This window comes from Mercenaria mercenaria, chromosome 1 (assembly GCF_021730395.1).
Source record: "Mercenaria mercenaria strain notata chromosome 1, MADL_Memer_1, whole genome shotgun sequence".
In the NCBI taxonomy this organism is placed as follows: Eukaryota; Metazoa; Mollusca; class Bivalvia; order Venerida; family Veneridae; genus Mercenaria; species Mercenaria mercenaria.
Window position 1 is genome coordinate 13,994,754 of NC_069361.1, and position 21,449 is coordinate 14,016,202.

General features: G+C 36.8%; 1 protein-coding gene across 2 annotated transcripts in view; it reads left to right on the forward strand.

Moving 5' to 3' along the window:
* LOC123544908 (serine/threonine-protein kinase Nek9-like) overlaps positions 1 to 21,449 on the forward strand; it is a 92,258-nt gene that overhangs the window by 32,694 nt on the left and 38,115 nt on the right. The window contains exons 15-20 of one of the 2 annotated variants that reach the window (XM_045331063.2): positions 1,443 to 1,604; positions 1,824 to 1,929; positions 5,360 to 5,521; positions 6,346 to 6,519; positions 11,787 to 11,837; positions 14,076 to 14,626. In XM_045331063.2, the coding sequence (XP_045186998.2) occupies positions 1,443 to 1,604; positions 1,824 to 1,929; positions 5,360 to 5,521; positions 6,346 to 6,519; positions 11,787 to 11,837; positions 14,076 to 14,230 (810 nt within the window). In that variant the 3' untranslated portion in view covers positions 14,231 to 14,626. Of the gene's footprint in view, positions 1 to 1,442; positions 1,605 to 1,823; positions 1,930 to 5,359; positions 5,522 to 6,345; positions 6,520 to 11,786; positions 11,838 to 14,075; positions 14,627 to 21,449 lie in introns of those variants that run through there. The other variant, XM_045331062.2, reaches the window with a different exon arrangement.

A 21,449-nucleotide genomic window follows, 5' to 3' on the forward strand; every position in this document is an offset into this window, starting at 1 on the left:
GCTGTATTTTTCAATTCTTCTTCATGAATATTGGTCAGAATGATAACCTTGATGAAATCTAGGCCAAGTTCGAAAATGGGTCATCTCGGGTCAAAAACTAGGTCACTAGGTCAAATCAAAGAAAAACCTTGTGTATGCGATAGAGGCTGTATTTTTCAATTGATCTTCATGAATTTTGGTCAGAATGATTGCCTTGATGAAATCTAGGCCGAGTTCGAAAATGGGTCATCTCGGGTCAAAAACTAGGTCACTAGGTCAAATCAAAGAAAAACCTTGTGTATGCGATAGAGGCGGTATTTTTCAGTTGATCTTCATGAATTTTGGTCAGAATGATTACTTTGATGAAATCTAGGCCAAGTTCGAAAATGGGTCATCTGGGGTCAAAAACTAGGTCACTAGGTCATATCACGTAAAAACCTTGTGTATGCGATAGAGGCTGTATTTTTCAATTGATCTTCATGAATTTTGGTCAGAATGATTGCCTTGATGAAATTTAGACCAAGTTTGAAAATGGGTCATCTGAGGTCAAAAACTAGGTCACTAGGTCAAATCCAAGAAAAACCTTGTGTATGCAATAGAGGCTGTATTTTTTAACTGATCTTCATGAAATTTAGCCAGAATGATTACCTTGATAAAATCTAGGCTGATTTCGAAAATGGGTCATCTGGGGTCCAAAACTAGGTCACTAGGTCAAATCGAAGGAAAACATTGTGTATGCAATAGAGGATGTATTTTTCAATTGATCTTCATGAAATTTGGTCAGAGTGATTGCCTTGATGAAAACTAGGTCGGTTTTGAATATGGGTTATCTGAGGTCAAAAACTAGGTCACTAGGTCAAATTAAAGAAAAATCTTGTGTATGCGATAGAGACTGTTTTTTTCAGTTGATATTTATGAAATTTGGTCAGGTTGATTGCCTTAATGTAATCTAGGTCGAATTTGAATATGGGTCATCTGAGGTCAAAAACTAGGTCACTTGGTCAAATCAAAGAAAAAACTTCTGTATGTGATAGAGGCTGTATTTTTCAGTTGATCTTCATTAATTTTGGTCACAATGATTGCCTTGATAAAATCTAGGTCGAGTTTGAACATGGGTCATCTAGAGTCAAAAACTAGGTCATATCTAAGAAAATACTTGTTTTATTGCAAGAGACCAATTTTTTGGTCCAGTCTTAATGAAAATTGGTCAGAATATTTGTTTCCATGAAATCACTAGGTCAAACATGTTTTACACTGTTATGGAGTGTTTCTTAGGTGAGCGACCTAGGGCCATCTTGGCCCTCTTGTTTTCATGTGTAGCCTTCAGCAGGTATTAAATGTTTTCTTGTGTTTTGTAAACAAGAAGATATTTCATTTAGGATCATGAAAGGGAAAGTTCTGTGACTTAAGTCAGAGAAAAATTTTAGCCTGTTTGTTATTTATTCTTTCACATAACTTTCCAGGTGGATTTTAAAAAGCGGCACCTTATCAAGCATGTGTTTGCTGGAGCAGATGGCACGATGTTGCTAACAACAACTGGTAGAGTCCTTGCATCTGGTAGTAATGAGCATAATAAACTTGGCTTCAACTCAGAAACTTCTGGGCTGAAAAAACATAAACCAAAGGTATTATTAAATATGTTGTAAAGTATAATACTGGCTAAATGAATATTTCAGAATTTAAGAAGCATTTGAAAATGTTTCATTATATTTGTTAAAATTGAGTTTTGATGTAATTGAAAGCAGAAGTATATTAGGAAGATTTCCCAAAGGAACCCCAGACTTTACTTCTTACCAGTGTAATCAATGTGAGCAAACTGACAACTTTTTTTTTTTAATTTCCAGGTTTATGACATCCCATGTAAAGTTAACTTCACACTTGTACGACCTTTGATGAGACTGAATGTTGTTTCCATAGCAACAGGGGCAAGTCACTCTGCAGTTATTGATGGTAAAGTTTGTGAACCTTATAAAAATTGACAAAAATGTAAAATTTCAGAAGTTGAAAAAAGTGCTCCATCAAACTGGATGCAGGGTGCTATCATATGTAAGAAGTGAATTCAGGATGTAATCTAAGAATACCTCATAAAACTTTTCTTTTTCTCAGACAATCAAATCAGAACCACAGATTATATACAAGTTATGATTGAAAATTGTGCGAAATAGTGATTTCTCTTGAGGTTGTTCAGCACATTTGAAACAAATGTTTTGCCACAATGCAGAGTTTTGTGAAAAAATATTTTTTCCAAAGAATCATTGTACCCAAAGGAAATACAGCCAAATAAAAATATACCAGTAGATTGTTTTTTTTTTTTTTTTTTGTAAGGCAGATTTAAAATACTGGTCCTTCGGTCAATTTTTGCTGTGGGCTTCTGCAGGAAAATTACACTTTTGATGAAATTTTTGCATATAGAAAAGGTTCCACTACGTAGATTTTAATGAAACTTTTCATAGTTATAGATTTACTTATTTTCATTCATACGGCCAGGTAAAATGTATTGGTCTGTGCGCTTCATTTTTCTCAGTTCATCAGATATCAATTATATTATAGTATAATAGATTCCCAACAACATTTATGCCATGGATCTCGGGGTCATGAGTTCGATCCTTGGGCAGGGCGTATGTTCTCCGTGACTATTTGATAAGCGACATTATGTCTGAAATCATTAGTCCTCCACCTCTGATTCACCTGGGGAAGTTGGCAGTTACTTGCGGAGAACAGGTTTGTACTGGTACAGAATCCAGGAAAACTGATTAGGTTAACTGCCCGCCGTTACATGACTGAAATACTGTTGAAAAATGGCGTTAAGCCCGAAACAAACAAACAACAACATTTATAATGGTTACCAGACATTATTCTAGGTTTTCGAGATAAATGATGTTAAGCCGTCACTTCCGGCTAGTCAGACATGCAGAACAACTACAATCTTTATTGTCACTGGACTAATTTTTGTGGATTGTGTTGTTGGTCAGTACACAGAAGTAAATCCCAAGAGACAAGTAAAATAGAACAATTTCGATTCATTTCATGGTAAAAAGTTGAAATCCTCAAATTCATATTCCCAGGACACAGCTGTTTTTGTTCAAAACCATGAATTACATGCGCTTGAAATTGAATGAATTCACAGTGTCTTAAGATGAAAAAAAGATACATGATCATTTATTTGGCTGATGTGTCATTGACAGAAGAATTGCAAGACAACTTATTGAATCTATTTTACCTTAAATACTAAATGCCGATTGTCTGTACTCACCCGTGCATCGGCATTGGCATCCCGCTTTGGTTAAGTTTTTAGCTCGGCTATTCGAAGAATAGTCTAGCTATTCTACTCACCCTGGCGTCGGCGTTGGCGTCGGCGTCGGCGTCACACCTTGGTTAAGTTTTTGCATGCAAGTACATACAGCTATCATTTAAAGGCATATAGTTTTGAAACTTATTTATTCTTTTTCTAGGTCAATTACCAACCTCACTGGGTCAAGTTCCATAACTCTAACATGTATTTTGAGCAAATTATGCCCCCTTTTGGACTTAGAAAATTCTGGTTAAAGTTTTACATGCAAGTTACTATCTCCAAAACTAATGCAGATATTGAATTGAAACTTCACATGTGTCTTCGGGGTTATAAAACTAGTTGATAGCACCAAGTCCCATAACTCTGACCTTCATTTTAGCCAAATTATGCCCCCTTTTGGACTTAGAAAATTTTGGTTAAAGTTTGGCGTGCAAGTACATACAGCTATTACTAAAAGGCATATAGATTTGAAACTTATGTTTTCTTTTTCTAGATCAATTACCTACCTCACTGGTCAAATCTGATAACTCTGACATGTATTTTGGGCAAATTATGCCCCCTTTTGGACTTAGAAAATCCTGGTTAAAGTTTTACATGCAAGTTACTAACTCCAAAACTAATGCAGATATTAAATTGAAACTTCACGTGTGTCTTCGGGGTTATAAAACTAGTTGATAGAATCAAGTCCCATAACTCTGACCTTCATTTTAGCCAAATTATGCCCCCTTTTGGACTTAGAAAATTTTGGTTAAAGTTTTGGGTGCAAGTACATACAGCTACATTTTACTAAAAGGCATATAGATTTGAAACTTATTTTTTCTTTTTCTAGATCAATTACCTACCTCACTGGGTCAAGTCCTATAACTCTGACATGTATTTTAGCCAAATTATGCCCCCTTTTGGACTTAGAAAATCCTGGTTAAAGTTTTACATGCAAGTTACTATCTCCAAAACTAATGCAGATATTAAATTAAAACTTCACATGTGTCTTCGGGGTTATAAAACTAGTTGATAGAATCAAGTCCCATAACTCTGACATGTATTTTAGCCAAATTATTCCCCCTTTTGGACTTAGAAAATTCTGGTTAAAGTTTTGCGTGCAAGTACAAACAGCTATTACTAAAAGACATATAGATTTGAAACTTATTTATTCTTTTTCTAGGTCAGTTACAAACCTCACTGGGTCAAGTTCCATAATTTTTAACATGTATTTTGAGCAAATTATGCCCCCTTTTGGACTTCTCCAAAACTAATGCAGATATGGAATTGAAACTTCACATGTTTCTTCGGGGTTATAAAACTAGTTGATAGCATTAAGTCCCATAACTCTAATATGCATTTTGGTCAAATTATGTCCCATTTCGGAACTTAAAACTCTTTTGATATTTAACATTTTGGGTAATAATTTCCTGCTGCTTCTGTGACAATATTTCGAATAGTCGAGCTTGGCTGTCTTACGGACAGCTCTTGTTGTATGTAAGCTGGTTTATCAGTAACCACTAGTGGGATTATGGATTAAAACTTCACACACATATTCACTGTGATAAACTGACTTACACTGCACAAGTTCCATAACTCTGTTTTGTTTATTTTACAACATTATGCCCCTTTTTCGACTAAGCAGTTTTTAGTTAAGTCTTTATATGTAAGCTGATTGTCTGAGTACCCACTAATAACTTCACACACTTGTTCACTGTGATGATCTAACATGTATAACACAGTTTCCATAACTCTACTTTGTACTTCTTCAAAATTATGCACCTTGTTCAACTTGGCAATATTTTGTTAAGTTATTGTATGCAAGCTGATAACTTATGGGAATTGATAGAAAATTCACACAATGGTCCTCTGTGATGAGCTGACATGATTTGCAAAGGTTCCATAACTCTGTTTTGCATTTGTACAAAACTGTGCCCCTTTTCCAACTCTGTCATTTTCATTCAGTTGACAAGGCTGTTGAGTAGTAGAGCACTGTTGACATCCAACAGCTCTTGTTACATACCACAGTTATTTAAATCTAACTAGTTGTTAAGACAACCAGAATTAATGCTTGTAAATTATGTAATTAATTAATTATGTAATTTTCAGTATGTTGTCACTTATACACATTTGGTTGTAACAAGTTTGGTCAACTTGGTGTTGGTGACTTCAAGAATCATTCTGGGATATGTCGTGTGCCGGGAGTGCTTGTGAATCACAGGGTCGAGAAAGTTACATGTGGTGATGGCTTTACTGTAGCTTCGACTAGTGGTAAGTAATGTCATTTAATTGGTATATTTTAAAAAATTAAAAACAATTTGTCTCGATGCTTTCTTCAAGCTTGCTTGTCCATATTTGTTGCTTTGAAAGTTATTTCTGACAAATTATTCAGTAATGATTTTACTGCCAGTCATTAAGATAAGTGAGAGATGGTATGCAATATTTTTGAAATTATATGTAGCAGAAGTGTTTCAGTTAATTTAAACATTACAAAGAAATTACACCTCTTATGAAATCATTTTAGTTGGACATAGCCCTAGTAAATTATTCAGTTTGAGGTAAAAAGCAATTGGGAGTGTTTAAATTGATTAATGCATGCCTCTGCTATAATATTACTTGGGTACAAATACATCTTTTGTGTGAAATAGTAGATTGAATATGGTTTTGTTTGCCATAAGTTGGTTGATACAATATCACAATTAGCTTGTATTATTGAGTTTGTCATATAAGAATACTTACAAGAAATTTGTAATGTGGGTTGAAGCTCTAGAAATAAGCTGTAAATTTATTAAGTGAAGATATATGTATTACCAGTATGTTTACAAGTAAATCAGTTACTTTGCATTGATGAAACTGTCAAAATAAGTATAAGAGATATTCAAATTTTATGCTTGAAAGCTGGCAAAGACTTCTTTTGACTTTTAAAGACAATGTGATATGCAATAGATTAATTTAATTTGATAATTACCTGAACATGTAATGCTTTGACAGCATTAGGATTGAAAAAAATCTTAGGGGACTTGTGTTGATCTTCCTATTGTAATGCATTGAATTTTACATGTACAGATTCTTTTGTAGAACAATTTTTGTTTCAGACAACTATGTATATGCATGGGGTAATGGAGAGAATGGGAGACTAGGAACAGGACAGATGGACCTTGGTAAAGGACCAAACAACAAGTCTGTATCTATACCCAGACCTATCTTTGGAGCCCTACATATAGTACCTCATCTCTCAGCCAGACATTGGCATACTATACTTATAGCAGGTATGTTTACACCCCCTCATCTCTCAGCCAGACATTGGCATACTGTACTTATAGCAGGTAGGTTTACACCCCCTCATCTCTCAGCCAGTACTTATAGCAGGTATGTTTACTCTCCCCCCCCCCAACCCCCACCCCCCAGTCAGACATTTGCATACTGTACTTGTAGCAGGTATGTTTACTCCCCAAGCCAGACACTGGTATAGCAATTATGTTTACTCCCTCAGTCAGACATTGGCACACTATACTTACAGCAGGTATGTTTACACCCCTAGCCAGAAATTGGCATACTATACTTATAGCAGGGAATTTACACAGCTCTTAGCCAGACATTGGCATACTATATTTAAAAAGGTATTTATATACTCCCTCACTTCTCAACCAGACATTGGCATACTATATTGACAACAGGTATTTTAACACCCAGTCACCTCTCAGCCAGACATTAGGATGATATACTTAAAGCAGGTATGTTTATACCCGCTAAGTTCTCATGTAGATAATTGAAATTCTATATTTACAATAGGTATGTTTACACCCCCTCACCTCTCAGCCAGACATTGGGATACCATGCTTAATTGCAGGTATGTTGACAACCCCTCACCTCTCAGCCAGATATTGGGATACCATACTTATAGCAAGTATGTTTACACACCATCACTTGTCTGCCAGACATTGGGATACCATGCTTAATTGCAGATATGTTTACAACCCCTCACCTCTCTGCCAGATATTGGGATATTATTCTTATAGCAAGTATGTTTACTAACTCTCACCTCTCAGCCAGATATTGGTATCTATATCTGTAGCAGATATGTTTACACCCCCTCATCTCTCAGCCAGACATTGGTATACTATACCTGTAGCCAATGTGTTTACACTCCCTCACCTCTCAGCCAGATATTGGTATACTATACCTGTAGCCAATGTGTTTACACCGACTCACCTCTCAGCCAGACATTGGTATACTATACCTGTAGCCAATGTGTTTACACTCCCTCACTTCTCAGCCAGACATTGGTATACTATACCTGTAGCAAATGTGTTTACACCCCCTCACCCCTCAGCCAGATATTGGGATATAAGACCTGTAGCAGATATGTTTACACCCCTCACCTCTCAGCCAGACATTGGTATACTATACCTGTAGCCAGTGTGTTTACACTCCCTCACCTCTCAGCCAGACATTGGTATACTATACCTGTGGCCAATGTGTTTACACTCCAGATATTGGGATACTATACCTGTTACAGATATGTTTACACCCCCTCACCTCTCAGCCAGACATTGGTATACTATACCTGTAGCCAATAGGTTTACACTCCCTCACCTCTCAGCCAGATTTTGGGATATTATACCTGTAGCAGATATGTTTACTCCCCCTCATCTCTCAGCCAGACATTGGTATACTATACCTGTAGCCAATGTGTTTACACTCCTTCACCTCTCAGCCAGATATTCGGATATTATACCTGTAGCAGATATGTTTACACCCCCTCACCTCTCAGCCAGACATTGGGATACTATATTTATAGCAAGGAAATTTACAATTCCCTCTATTGCTGTATGGGCTGAGTTATCTGTTTACCTGTATTAAGGCATTTTGTAGTTTTCATCTGGATATGAAATCATAGGGTTTGTTTCAAGTACTTATTATTATTGAAGCCATCAGGCATACTTTTGACCTGACTATTTTATTTCATTCCACAACTGCTCAAACTGCCAGTCATATCACACATTGCCCCAATTGTTTTTTAGCTCGACTATTCGAAGAATAGTCTAGCTATTCTACTCACCCTGGCGTCGGCGTCGGCGTCACACCTTGGTTAAGTTTTTGCATGCAAGTACATACAGCCATCAATTAAAGGCATATAGCTTTGAAACTTATTTTTTCTTTTTCTAGGTCAATTACCAACCTCTCTGGGTCAGGTCCCATAACTCTGACATGTATTTTGAGCAAATTATGCCCCCTTTTGGACTTAGAAAATTTTGGTTAAAGTTTTACATGCAAGTTACTATCTCCAAAACTAATGCAGATATTGATTTGAAACTTCACATGTGTCTTCGGGGTTTTAAAACTAGTTGATAGCAGCAAGTCCCATAACTCTGACTTTCATTTTGGCCAAATTATGCCCCCTTTTGGACTTAGAAAATTCTGGTTAAAGTTTTGCATGCAAGTACATACAGCTATTTCTAAAAGGCATATAGATTTGAAACTTATTTTTTCTTTTCCTAGATCAATTACCAACCTCACTGGGTCAAGACCCATAACTCTGACATGTATTTTGAGCAAATTATGCCCCCTTTTAGACTTAGAAAATTTTGGTTAAAGTTTTACATGCAAGTTATTATCTCCAAAACTAATGCAGATATTGATTTGAAACTTCACATGTGTCTTCGGGGTTATAAAACTAGTTGATAGCAGCAAGTCCCATAACTCTGACCTTCATTTTGGCCAAATTATGCCCCCTTTTGGACTTAGAAAATTCTGGTTAAAGTTTTGCGTGCAAGTACATATAGCTATTTCTAAAAGGCACATAGATTTGAAACTTATTTTTTCTTTTTCTAGATCAATTACCAACCTCACTGGGTCAAGTTCCATAACTCTGACATGTTTTTTGAGCAAATTATGCCCCCTTTTGGACTAAATTGTTAAGTTTACATCAGTATTATCTCAAACTAAGTAGATATTGATGAATCAATGTGTCTTCGGGTATAACTAGTTGATAGGCAAGTCAAGATATTGCCATAGCCCTTTGACTTGAATTGGTAAGTTTGCGTCAATACATACAGCATACAAGCATATAGATTTGAAACTTATTTTTCTTTTTCTAGATCAATTACTAACCTCACTGGATCAAGTTCCATAATTCTGACATGTTTTTTGAGCAAATTATGCCCCCTTTTGGACTTAGAAAATTTTGGTTAAAGTTTTACATGCAAGTTATTATCTCCAAAACTAATGCAGATATTGATTTGAAACTTCACATGTGTCTTCGGGGTTATAAAACTAGTTGATAGCAGCAAGTCCCATAACTCTGACCTTCATTTTGGCCAAATTATGCCCCCTTTTGGACTTAGCAAATTTTGGTTAAAGTTTTGCGTGCAAGTACATACAGCTATTACTAAAAGGCATATAGATTTGAAACTTATTTTTTCTTTTTCTAGATCAATTACTAACCTCACTGGATCAAGTTCCATAACTCTGGCATGTATTTTGGGCAAATTATGCCCCCTTTTGGACTTTGAAAATTCTGGTTAAAGTTTTACATGCGAGTTTCTATCTCCAAAACTAATGCAGATATTGAATTGAAACTTCACATGTGTCTTCGGGGTTATAAAACTAGTTGATAGCAGCAAGTCCCATAACTGATATGCATTTTGGTCAAATTATTCCCCCTTTTGAACTTAAAACTCTTTTGATCTTTAACCTTTTTAGGTAATATTTTCCTGCCTCTGGGACAATATTTCGAATAGTCGAGCTTGGCTGTCTTATGGACAGCTCTTGTTTATCTCACCTGTCACAAAGTGACAAGGTGAGCTTTTATGACTGCTTGATGTCCATCGTGCGTCATGCGTCAACAATTTGTAAAAAAATCTTCTTCTTGAAAACCACTGGGCAGAATAACATCAAACTTCACAGGAATGATCCTTGGGTGGCCCCCTTCCAAAATTTTTCAAAGAATTGAATTCCATGGAGAACTCTGGTTGCCATGGCAACCGAGAGGAAAAACTTTAAAAATCTTCTTCTAAAAAATCAAAAGCCCTAGAGCTTAGATATTTGGTGTGAAACATTGCTTAATGGACCTCTACCAAATTTGTTCAAATCATGACCCCGGGGTCAAAATTGACCCCGCCCCAGGGGTCACTTGATTTTACATAGGAAAATCTTAAAAAATCTTCTTCGCAAAAACTAGAAGCCCTAGAGCTTAGATATTTGACATGTAGCATTTCCAAGTGGACCTCTACTAAAGTTATTCAAATCATGACCCGGGGTCAAAATTGAGCCCGCCCCAGGGGTCACTTTATTTTACATATGAAAATCTTCAAAAAATTTCTAAAAATAAACCAGAAGGCTTAGAGCTTAGATATTTCACATGTAGCATTGCCTAGTGGACCTCTACAAAATTTGTTCAAATTATGACCCCCGGGTCAAAATTGACCCCGCTCCAGGGGTCACTTGATTTTACATAGGAAAATCTTAAAAAATCTTCTTCTCAAAAACCAGAAGCCCTAGAGCTTAGATATTTGACATGTAGCATTGCCTAGTGGACCTCTACTAAAGTTGTTCAAATCATGACCCCGGGGTCAAAATTGAACCCGCCGTAGGGGTCACTTGATTTTTACCGGTACATATGAAAATCTTCAAAAAATTTCTAAAAATAAACCAAAAGGCCTAGAGCTTAGATATTTCACATGTAGCATTGCCTAGTGGACCTCTACAACATTTGTTCAAATCATGACCCCCGGGGTCAAAATTGACCCCGCCCAAGGGGTCACTTGATTTTACATAGGAAAATCTTCATAAATTTTCTAAAAATAAACCAGAAGGCCTAGATCTTAGATATTTGACATGTAGCATTGCCTAGTAGACTTGTAAAAAAATTATTCAAATCATGACCCCTGGGGTCAAATTGGCCCCCCCATGGGGTTACTTGATTGTACATAGAAAAATCTTCAAAATTTTCTAAAAATAAACCAGAAGGCCTAGAGCTTAGATATTTGACATTAGTATTGCCTAGTGGACCTCTGTAAAATTTGTTCAAAATCTTGACCCCCACAGGGTCAAATTGACCCAGCCCCAGGGGTTACTTGATTGTTCATAGGAAAATCTTCATAAATTTGCTAAAAATAAACCAGAAGGCCTAGATCTTAGATATTCAATATGTAATATTGCCTAGTAGACTTGTACAGACTGTATTCAAATCATGACCCCAGGGGTAAAATTGGCCCCGCCCCAGGTGTTACTTGATTTTACATTGGAAAATCTTCCAAAAAATTTCTAAAAATCATCAGTTTGACATTTGAAACATGTAGCTCATATTACTCAGGTGAGCGATCCAGGGTCATCATGACCCTCTTGTTTCATTTACGAAGTTTTAGTTTTTTTAGTGTTGCAATATTTTTCAAATTGTAAACAACTAAAAGGGTTGGATGGTTGCTGGAACAGCTAATGTTATTGGTTATTCACAACACAAATATAGTTGTTGTTTGGTGCTTTTTAGAATCATTTGAATAGTTAAAAAAGAAGATTGTTGTTGTTTTTTCAGAGAAAGTTTTAAACCAGAAAACACTCAGATCACGTGGATCTATGCCAAAGAGTAAGTTATTAGTAGAATATATAGAATAACATGAAACAAAATAAAACTGACCATGCTGGTACCTTTCTCACCAATCGCAGTTATTTCATGATCTTAGATTATTATAGTGCACCAGTGTACTTTATTGACACCTTCATCACTATTTTAAGCTGTAGAAGATTCTAAAATATACAAAAACATGAGGTAGTTGTATGGCTGAAGCAATAAGATAGCCAGTACATAACTGTATATGTTAATAACCCTGGCACCCCTATAACACACATTGTAGATGGTCATGTTAACAGGAAATGAATTGAAAGGTGACATAAAGTCAGTGTAAAGTTTCAGTCTGGTGTATGTAGATTGTCAATGACATGCCACCCAAACAAACACCAAATACTTCATTGGGTTGATAGGGTTATTAAATAAATTCTGTAGACATTTGATATTTATATATGTAGAATCAGAATTTCTTTTAACTGTGAACGTAGAGTGTAGCTTTCTGATAACTGTGAACATAGAGTGTAACATTCTTGTATATTGAAAAATTGCAGAAGACTGTATGTATGAAATTCTGTCTTTTTGTATTTTTCGTTTAACCTGTTACACATATATGTTAAACTGTAATCTGTACTTTCCGTTTGGCTTGAAAATCTGTTATCAGTTTTTTCAGTTTTGAAAATATCCTAAAGATGCTCTCTGCAATTTCATTCATTTAGTTCCCATTTTTAAGATATTGGACATCAGTGGCCTCGCTAGGTGATGTCAGGACACGGAAATGTGTTTATTTAAAAAACCCACTTTGCACAAAGTTCTTGGTTGAACAACAGCTGTTTGTACTATATATTATGTAGGGAAAACATGACATAAAATGTTTGAACCCAAATATGACATTAATATTTGAGTGACATTGATGTTTGATCCAGGAGTTATAATTTCTGCAAGAGACATGTTGCCTTGTTATAGCAAATGTTTATGTCAAGTTATTTGAATATCTGTGCATATGTACAGAAGTTATAGACAAGATCTAAAGTATTTAACCTCTAAGTGTGACCATGACCTTTGAGCTAGAGGTCTGAATCTTGCATGTGACACCTTGTCTTATGGCAATAGACCAGACAAGGAAAATGTCATAAAATCTGTGCCGTCAGGGTCTTGTATATGACACAATGCCTTGTTATGGTTAATTTTTTGTGGGCATTTTTCGAGTTTCCATTCATATATACAGGAGTTATAGCCAGAGCAGGAAAAATGGCTAATAGTGACCTTGAATTTTGAAGTATGGGTGTGGGTCTTGCATGTTACGCATATAGTAATATGGTGATTACCCACACCAACAGATAGGGAGAAACAGTATCTGGATACTTTTGTCTTTATGGTCATGAGTAGATTTACTTTCAACATTATTAGATACATATATCCTGAAGGTCATTAGATACATTTTGTTATCTTGGCCATTTGGATACATTGCCTTCATTAATTTGCTTTCAAGGTCATGAACGGTTATAAAGTATGTTAATAAGACTTGTGTTTATTAAAGAACTGTCATCACATAAAGGTAAAATTAAAACAGTACTTTCAGCTTATTTTTGGGTTGGGAATGGTGTGCAAGCACAGACCTTGTTTAAGCAATAGATTCACTCTTTGTAGGAATGTTTGGACTGGCTTATGCTCCACTGAGTTGTTGCAGAGAATATTTTGGAGAGTTTGCTCTCATTTTTTTGTGCTCAGTCTCTACAAATACTTTTCAAAGCAGTAATCTTAGAAGTGCCACTTCAATAACAGATGCAGCCTATTTGTCACAGTATATTATAGTCAGCAACTGTTAGAAAGCATAACCAATTTTTCTTCATTTTGATAACTTATGTATGTTGTCGGCAATTTTTATGGTCACCTTCACAGTTCTTACTGAGTTTACATAGTGTACAAATATAACAGTAACTGTTGTTGTAACTTCCTTGCATGGTTAACCTTTAGCCTGCTATACTTCTAAAATGGACTGGTCTATCATTCAATTTGGACTGTACCATTTATTACTCGAAGGGGTGTTCACTGAAAATTCACTGACTGAATAGCGAACAGTGCAGACCATGATCCGCCTGCGTGGAAGTGCAGGCTGATCTTGGTCTGCAGTGGTCGCAAAGGCAGAATTGCGTGCTGCCAGCAGGCTAAAGGTTAAAGAGATGTTAGTGATCAAAAGTATATTATATTTCTTTGAGTTTCTAGTTTTTACTTCTTTCATTTTACTTTGATTTTCAGTGAAACTTCACTCAGGTACTTTCATTTCACATTTGTTTGGCTTTTTGTTTGTGTTTTCTTTTTGTAAAATGTATGTTATTTTGTCACAAGAATTTTTTATCATGTTTAGTAATGTTTTATTTTCTTTCTTACATACAGAATTTTTTTTAGATTAGTGAGAATGGTTATAAACAGGAATGAAATGGTCAACTAATCAGAATTGTTAGAATAATTAGCTGACCAATGACACACAAACGTGATAATAGTATACAGGTAACTGCGAAAAAAAAAAAAAATTCAGACCTAACTCCAATTTTTTAAGAATCACAAGTAGATGTTGTTAAAAAAGAAGACGAGTTCAGTCAAAACATCCTTATTTCAGCTATTGTAATTTTTACTATAATTTTGGAAATTAACATAAACCCCTAAGTATAAGATTTATTTGAGCCGTGCCATGAGAAAACCAACATAGTGGGTATGCGACCAGCAAGGATCCAGACCAGCCTGCGCATCCGTGCAGTCTGGTCAGGATCCATGCTGTTCGCTAACGGTTTCTCTAATTGTAATAGGCTTTGAAAGCGAACAGCATGGATCCTGACCAGACTGCGCGGATGCGCAGGCTGGTCTGGATCCTTGCTGGTCGCATACCCACTATGTTGGTTTTCTCATGGCACGGCTCATTTGTCAGCAAAACCATTCTTTATCAGGAAAATCCTAAAGATATAATCATTTAGAATTAGTATTGACCAGTACTGTAGTTTTCTCTGCTATTTATAGATCATAGTCAGTTCATCTACCATCAAGGTATACTTAACCTATACCCAAATTTAACTGTTAACCCATTATTTTTCCTGTTCTCTATCTGTAATTTAAACTTTTTTGAAACTTCACCTTGGAGCCATTTGTGTGGTCACTGATGTGGTTATTTTTTACAGCAAAAGTATATATGTTCATTTTCAACTCACCAGAACTTTGTTCAGGGTGGGCTATCAGTATAGATGGGTGTCGTCCATTGCCCTGCGTCAGCATGCAGTTTTTACTTAAACATCTTCTCCTCTGAAATTACTGGTCAGAATTACGCCAAACTTGGTCAGTAGCATTCTTGTATGGACTTCTGTCATTTTTAGCTCGACTATTCAAAGAATAGTCTAGCTATTCTACTCACCCTGGCGTCGGCGTCGGTGTTGGTGTTGGCGTCGGCGTCACACCTTGGTTAAGTTTTTGCATGCAAGTACATACAGCTATCATTTAAAGGCATATAGCTTTGAAACTTATTTATTCTTTTTCTAGGTCAATTACCAACCTCACTGGGTCAAGTTCCATAACTCTAATGTGTATTTTGAGCAAATTATGCCCCCTTTTGGACTTAAAAAATTCTGGCTAAAGTTTTACATGCTAGTTACTATCTCCAAAACTAATGCAGATATTGAATTGAAACTTCACACATGTCTTCAGGATTATAAAAGTAGTTGATAGCACCAAGTCCCATAACTCTGACCTTCATTTTGGCCAAATTATGCCCCCTTTTGGACTAAGAAAATTCTGGTTAAAGTTTTGCGTGCAAGTAAATACAGCTACTACTAAAAGGCATATAGATTTGAAACTTACTTTTTCTTTTTCTAGATCAATTACCTACCTCACTGGGTCAAGTCCCATAACTCTGACATGTATTTTGGGCAAATTATGCCCCCTTTTGGACTTAGAAAATCCTGGTTGAAGTTTTACATGCAAGTTATTATCTCCAAGACTACTACAGATATTAAATTGAAACTTCACATGTGTCTTCGGGGTTATAAAACTAATTGATAGAATCAAGTCCCATAACTCTGACATGTATTTTGGGCAAATTATGCCCCCTTTTGGACTTAGAAAGTCCTTGTTAAAGTTTTGCGTGCAAGTACATACAGCTATTACCAAAAGGCATATAGCTTTGAAACTTATTTATTCTTTTTCTAGGTCAATTACCAACCTCACTGGGTCAAGTTCCATAACTCTTAACATGTATTTTGGTCAAATTATGTCCCCTTTCGAACTTAAAACTCTTTTGATATTTGAAATTTTGGGTAATAATTTCCTGCTTCTCTGACAATATTTCGAATAGTCAAGCTTGGCTGTCTTACGGACAGCTCTTGTTATTCAAATGATTCACCTTGGCCCCTTTTAAGGGCCGCCAGAGCTAAAAATAGAAAAACCTTTGAACGACTTCTTCTCATGAACCACTCAATGGATCTTCATAAAAGTTGGTATGTAGCATCAGTATAAGGTCCTCTCCAAAGCATTTTCAAGTGAGGGCACTTAGCCCCTTTTAGAGGCCACTAGAGGTAAAAATAGAAATACTGTTAAATGACTTCTTCTCATGAACTGCATTATGGATCTTCATCAAACTTGGTCTGTTGCATCATTATACGGTCCTCTCCCAAATTTGTTCAAATTGGAGCAGTCAATCCCTTTTAGGGGCTGCTAGGGCTAAAAATAAAAATACTTTGATTGACTTTTTCTCATTAACTTTCTGATGGATCTTCATCAAACCTGGTTTGAAGCATTGTTATATGGTACTCTGATATTTTTTTTTAAAAATTGAGGTGATTGGCCCCTTTTAGGGGCCATTAGAACTAGAAATAGAAATACCTTTAAGACTTCTTTTCTTTAACTGATTGTTGGATCTTCATCAAACTTGGTCTGTAGCATCATTATTAGGTCCTCTCCCAAATTTGTTCAAATGGAGATGCTTTGTAGCATCATCATGAGGTCCTCTACCAACTTTGTTTAATTGGGGGCACTCGGCTCCTTTTAGGGACTGCTAGAGCTAAAAATTGAAAGACTTGCATTTCACTGTAAGTTATATATATGAGATCCCAAATTGGGAAGTTTCCAGTTCGGGAAATTTTGATATAAAGTATTATCCAAGTAAATAGAATTCTCAAAAAATGATAACTTTACTTCTCAAATGGGAAGAAAGTTGCGATATTTAGTAACAAGTTTCCTTTTCGGGATGTAGGGAAAAATCCAGTCGCTGACTTCTGACAGTCCATCAGTCACATAAAATGGGATCCTTTGATAGATTTAAAAAGTACAAAATCTTTTTTTTTTCAGTTATTCATGAAACTTAGCACATAGATATAAATTGGAAAATACTCATGTCCTTTTATTTTGTTGCCATGGCAAAAATATGGTAGCTGTGACTGAAAAGTGGCTTGGATTTTCATTCCTGTGATAACTTAAGAAGTACAAGATATTTTTCATGAAACTTGATACATAGATAGATGGCAATTCAGAGAATAAGAAAATAATACTTCTCCATATGTCTTTGTTTGTTCATCTGTTAGTCACAAATGGTAAATTCTGTTGAAACTTTGAAAGTACATAAGATTTTTCCATGAAACCCGGGACTTAGAAAGAGATATGTAGAATATACAGAACATTTTATTTTCTTCCTTTATCCATCATTCTGTTCATCCATCTTTCTGTCTGTCCATCCATCAGAGACAAAAGATAGATCCTTCGTTAACTTTATAAGTACAAGATTTTTTTTCACGAAACTTGGTAGGTGGTAGGTTTAGCAGTTAGAGAATATGCAGGTTCCTCAAATAAGTGTCAGTATAAAAAAGGACACTTATGGCAGCAGATATGATAAAGACACCATATGGTAGTGGACTTATGTTGCAGGAAAAAAAGTCTTTTAAATCCCCCGCCACAAGTGGTGGGGGGTTATAGGAATGGTCTCCGTCCGTCCTTCCTTCCAAGCTTACATTTGGATACTTAGGTGGCTATAGGAACAATAGGTAACTGTAATTTTTAGTTCACCTGAGCCAAAGGCTCAGGTTGAGCTGTTGTGATCACTCACTGTCCGGCGTCCGTTGTCCATTGTCCGCCATCCGTTGTCCATCCGTAAACTTTTACTTTAAACGACATCTCCTCATAAACCGCTAGGCCAATTTCATCCAAACTTCACAGGAATGTTCCTTGGGTGAAGCTCTACAAAAATTATTCAAAGAATTGAATTCCATGCAGAACCGAAAGGAAAAACTTTAAAAATCTTCTCCTCAAAAACCAGAAGCCCTAGAGCTTAGATATTTGGTGTGAAGCATTCCCTAGTGGACCTCTACCAATTTTGTTCAAAATTGACCCTGCCCGAGGGGTCATATGATTTTACATTATAGGAAAATCTTAAAAAATCTTCTTCTCAAAAACCAGAAGCCCTAGAGCTTAGATATTTGACATGTAGCATTGCCTAGTAGACCTCTACTAAAGTTATTCAAATCATGACCCCGGGGTCAAAATTGACCCCGCCCCAGGGGTCACTTGATTTTACATAGATTTCTATAGGAAAATCTTCAATTTTTAAAAAAAAAAAACCAGAAGGCCTAGAGCTTAGATATTTGACATGTAGCATTGCCTAGTGGACCTCTACTTAAGTTGTTCAAATCATGACCCCGGGATCAAAATTGACCCCACCCCAGGGGTCACTTGATTTTACATAGATTTCTATAGGAAAATCTTTAAAATTAAAAAAAAATAAATAAACCAGAAGGTCTAGAGCTTAGATATTTGACATGTAGCATTGCCTAGTGGACCTCTACAAAATTTTTTCAAACATGACCCCTAGGGTCAAAATTGACCCCGCCCCAGGGGTCACATGATTTTACATAGGAAAATCTTCAAAAAATTTCTAAAAATAAACCAGAAGGCCTAGAGCTTAGATACTTAACTTGTAGCATTGCCTAGTGGACCTCTAAAAAATTTGTTCAAATCATGACCCCTGGGGTCAAAATTGACCCTGCCCCAGGGATCACTTGATTTTACATAGGAAAATCTTCAAAAATTTTCTAAAAATAAAGCAGAAGGCCTAGATCTTAGATATTTGACATGTAGCATTGCATAGTAGACTTCTACAAAATTTGTTCAAACTTGAACCCCAGGGTCAAATTGACCCAGCCCCAGGGGTTACTTGATTGTACATAGGGAAATCTTCATAAATTTGCTTAAAATAAACCAGAAGGCCTAGAGCTTAGATATTTGACATGTAGCATTATCTAGAGGACCTCTACAAAATTTGTTCAAATCATGACTCCCTGCATCAAATTGGCCCCGCCCCAGGGGTTACTTGATTGTACATAGGAAAATCTTCCAAAAAATGTCTAGAAATAAACTAGAAGGCCTAGAGCTTAGATATTTGGTGTGTAGCATTGCCAACTTTGTTCAAATCATGACCCCGGGTCAAGCTTAAATGCAAATCTTCATAGCAACCATTTAACCAGGTGAGCGATATAGGGCCATCATGGCCCTCTTGTTCTTTGATGTCATTCATTCCGTAAGCTCTTATGTGACTATTTTTTCTCTTACGTGGCTAGAAGAACAATAGAGAGAACAAAAGGGTAGCCAGGTAAGTATCCATTTGTAAAGACGTCCTTCTGTCCGTCCGTCATTAACATTTTGTGTCTGCTTTGTATCTCCTAAACCCCTTGAAGGGTTTTCATGAAACTTGGGTCAAATGATCACTCATCAAGATGATGTGCAGAACTCATGAATCAGCCATGTCGACCCAAGAACAAGGTCACAACTCAAGGTCAAAGGTTTGAGCCTTCAATTTTGTGTCTGCTCTGTATCTCCTAAACCCTTTGAAGGATTTTCATGAAACTTAGGTCATATGATCACCTCATCAAGACGATATGCAGAACTCATGAGTCAGTCATGTCTGCTCAAGGTTAAGGTCACAACTCAAGGTCAAAGGTTTGAGCCTTCCATTTTGTGTCCATTCTATATCTCCTAAACCCCTTGAAGGATTTTCATGAAACTTGGGTCAAATGACCACCTCATCAAAACGATGTGCAGAACTCATGAGTCAGCATGTCAGCTCAAGGTCAAGGTCACAATTCAAGGTCAAAGGTTTGAGCTCTGTATCTCCTAAACCCCTTAAAGGATTTTCATGAAACTAGGGTCAAATGATCACGTTGTCAAGACGATGTGCAGAGCTAATGAGTCAGCCATGTTGGCTCAAGGTCAAGGTCACAACTCAATGTCAAAGGTCTGAGCCTTCCATTTTGTGTCTACTCTGTATCTTCTAAACCCCTTGAAGGATTTTCAAATTCATTGATGTCGTCATACATGGACTATAAAATATACTTAACAACGTCAGTGCTTCCACCCAATACCATCAACCCTTTCACTATCCATAACAGCGGCGGGGGATATCACTGTCTTTCAGACTGCCTTGTTTTTTTAATTCCCCGCCGTGGCGGAGGGATTATAGGAATGGTCTGCGTCCGTCCTTCCGTCTGTCCTTCCGTCCGTAACAAATTCGTGTCCGGTCCATATCTCCTAAACCCCTTGAAGGATTTTCATGAAACTTGGGTCAAATGATCACCTCATCAAGACGATGTGCAGAACCCATGAGTCAGCCTTGTCAGGTCAAGGTCACAACTCAAGGTCAAAGGTTTGAGCCTGCCATTTTGTGTCCGCTCTATATCTCCTAAACCCCTTCAAGGAATTTTATAAAACTTGGGTCAAATGATCACCTCATCAAGACAATGTGCAGAACCCATGAGTCAGCCATGCCGGCTCAAGGTCAAGGTCACAACTCAAGGTCAAAGGTTTGAGCCTTCCATTTTGTGTCTGCTCTATATCTCTTAAACCCCTTGAAGGAATTTTATAAAACTTGGGTCAAATGATCACCTCATCAAGATGATGTGCAGAACCCATGAGTCAGTCATGCCGGCTCAAGGTCAAGGTCACAATTTAGGGTCAAAGGTTTTAACCTTCCATTTTGTGTCCGCTCTATATCTCCTAAACCCCTTGAAGGATTTTCATCAAACTTGGGTCAAACGATCACCTCATCAAGGTGATGTGCAGAACTTATGAGTCAGCCATGTCAGCTCAAGGTCAAGGTCACAACTGAAGGTCAAAGGTTTGAACCTTCCATTTCGTGTCCACTCTATATCTCCTAAACCCCTTGAAGGAATTTTATAAAACCTGGGTCAAATGATTACCTCATCAAGATGATGTGCAGAAATTATGAGTCAACCATGCCAGCTCAAGGTCAAGGTCACAACTAAGGGTCGAAATTTGAGCCTTCCATTTGGTGTCCACTCTGTATCTCCTGAACCCCTTGAAGGATTTTCATCATACCTTTGTCAAATGATCACCTCATCAAGAACTCATGAGTCAGCCAAGTCAACTCAAGGTCAAGGTCACAACTGAAGGTCAAAGGTTTCAGCTCTGTATCTCCTAAACCCCTTGAAGGATTTTCATGAAACTTTGGTCAAATGATCACCTCATCAAGACGTTGTGCAGAATTCATGAGTCAGCCGTGTCAGTTCAAGGTCAAGGTCACAGCTAAAATCAAAGGTTTTACCCTTTCACTATCCATAGCAGTGGCGGGGGATTTAGCTGTCTTTC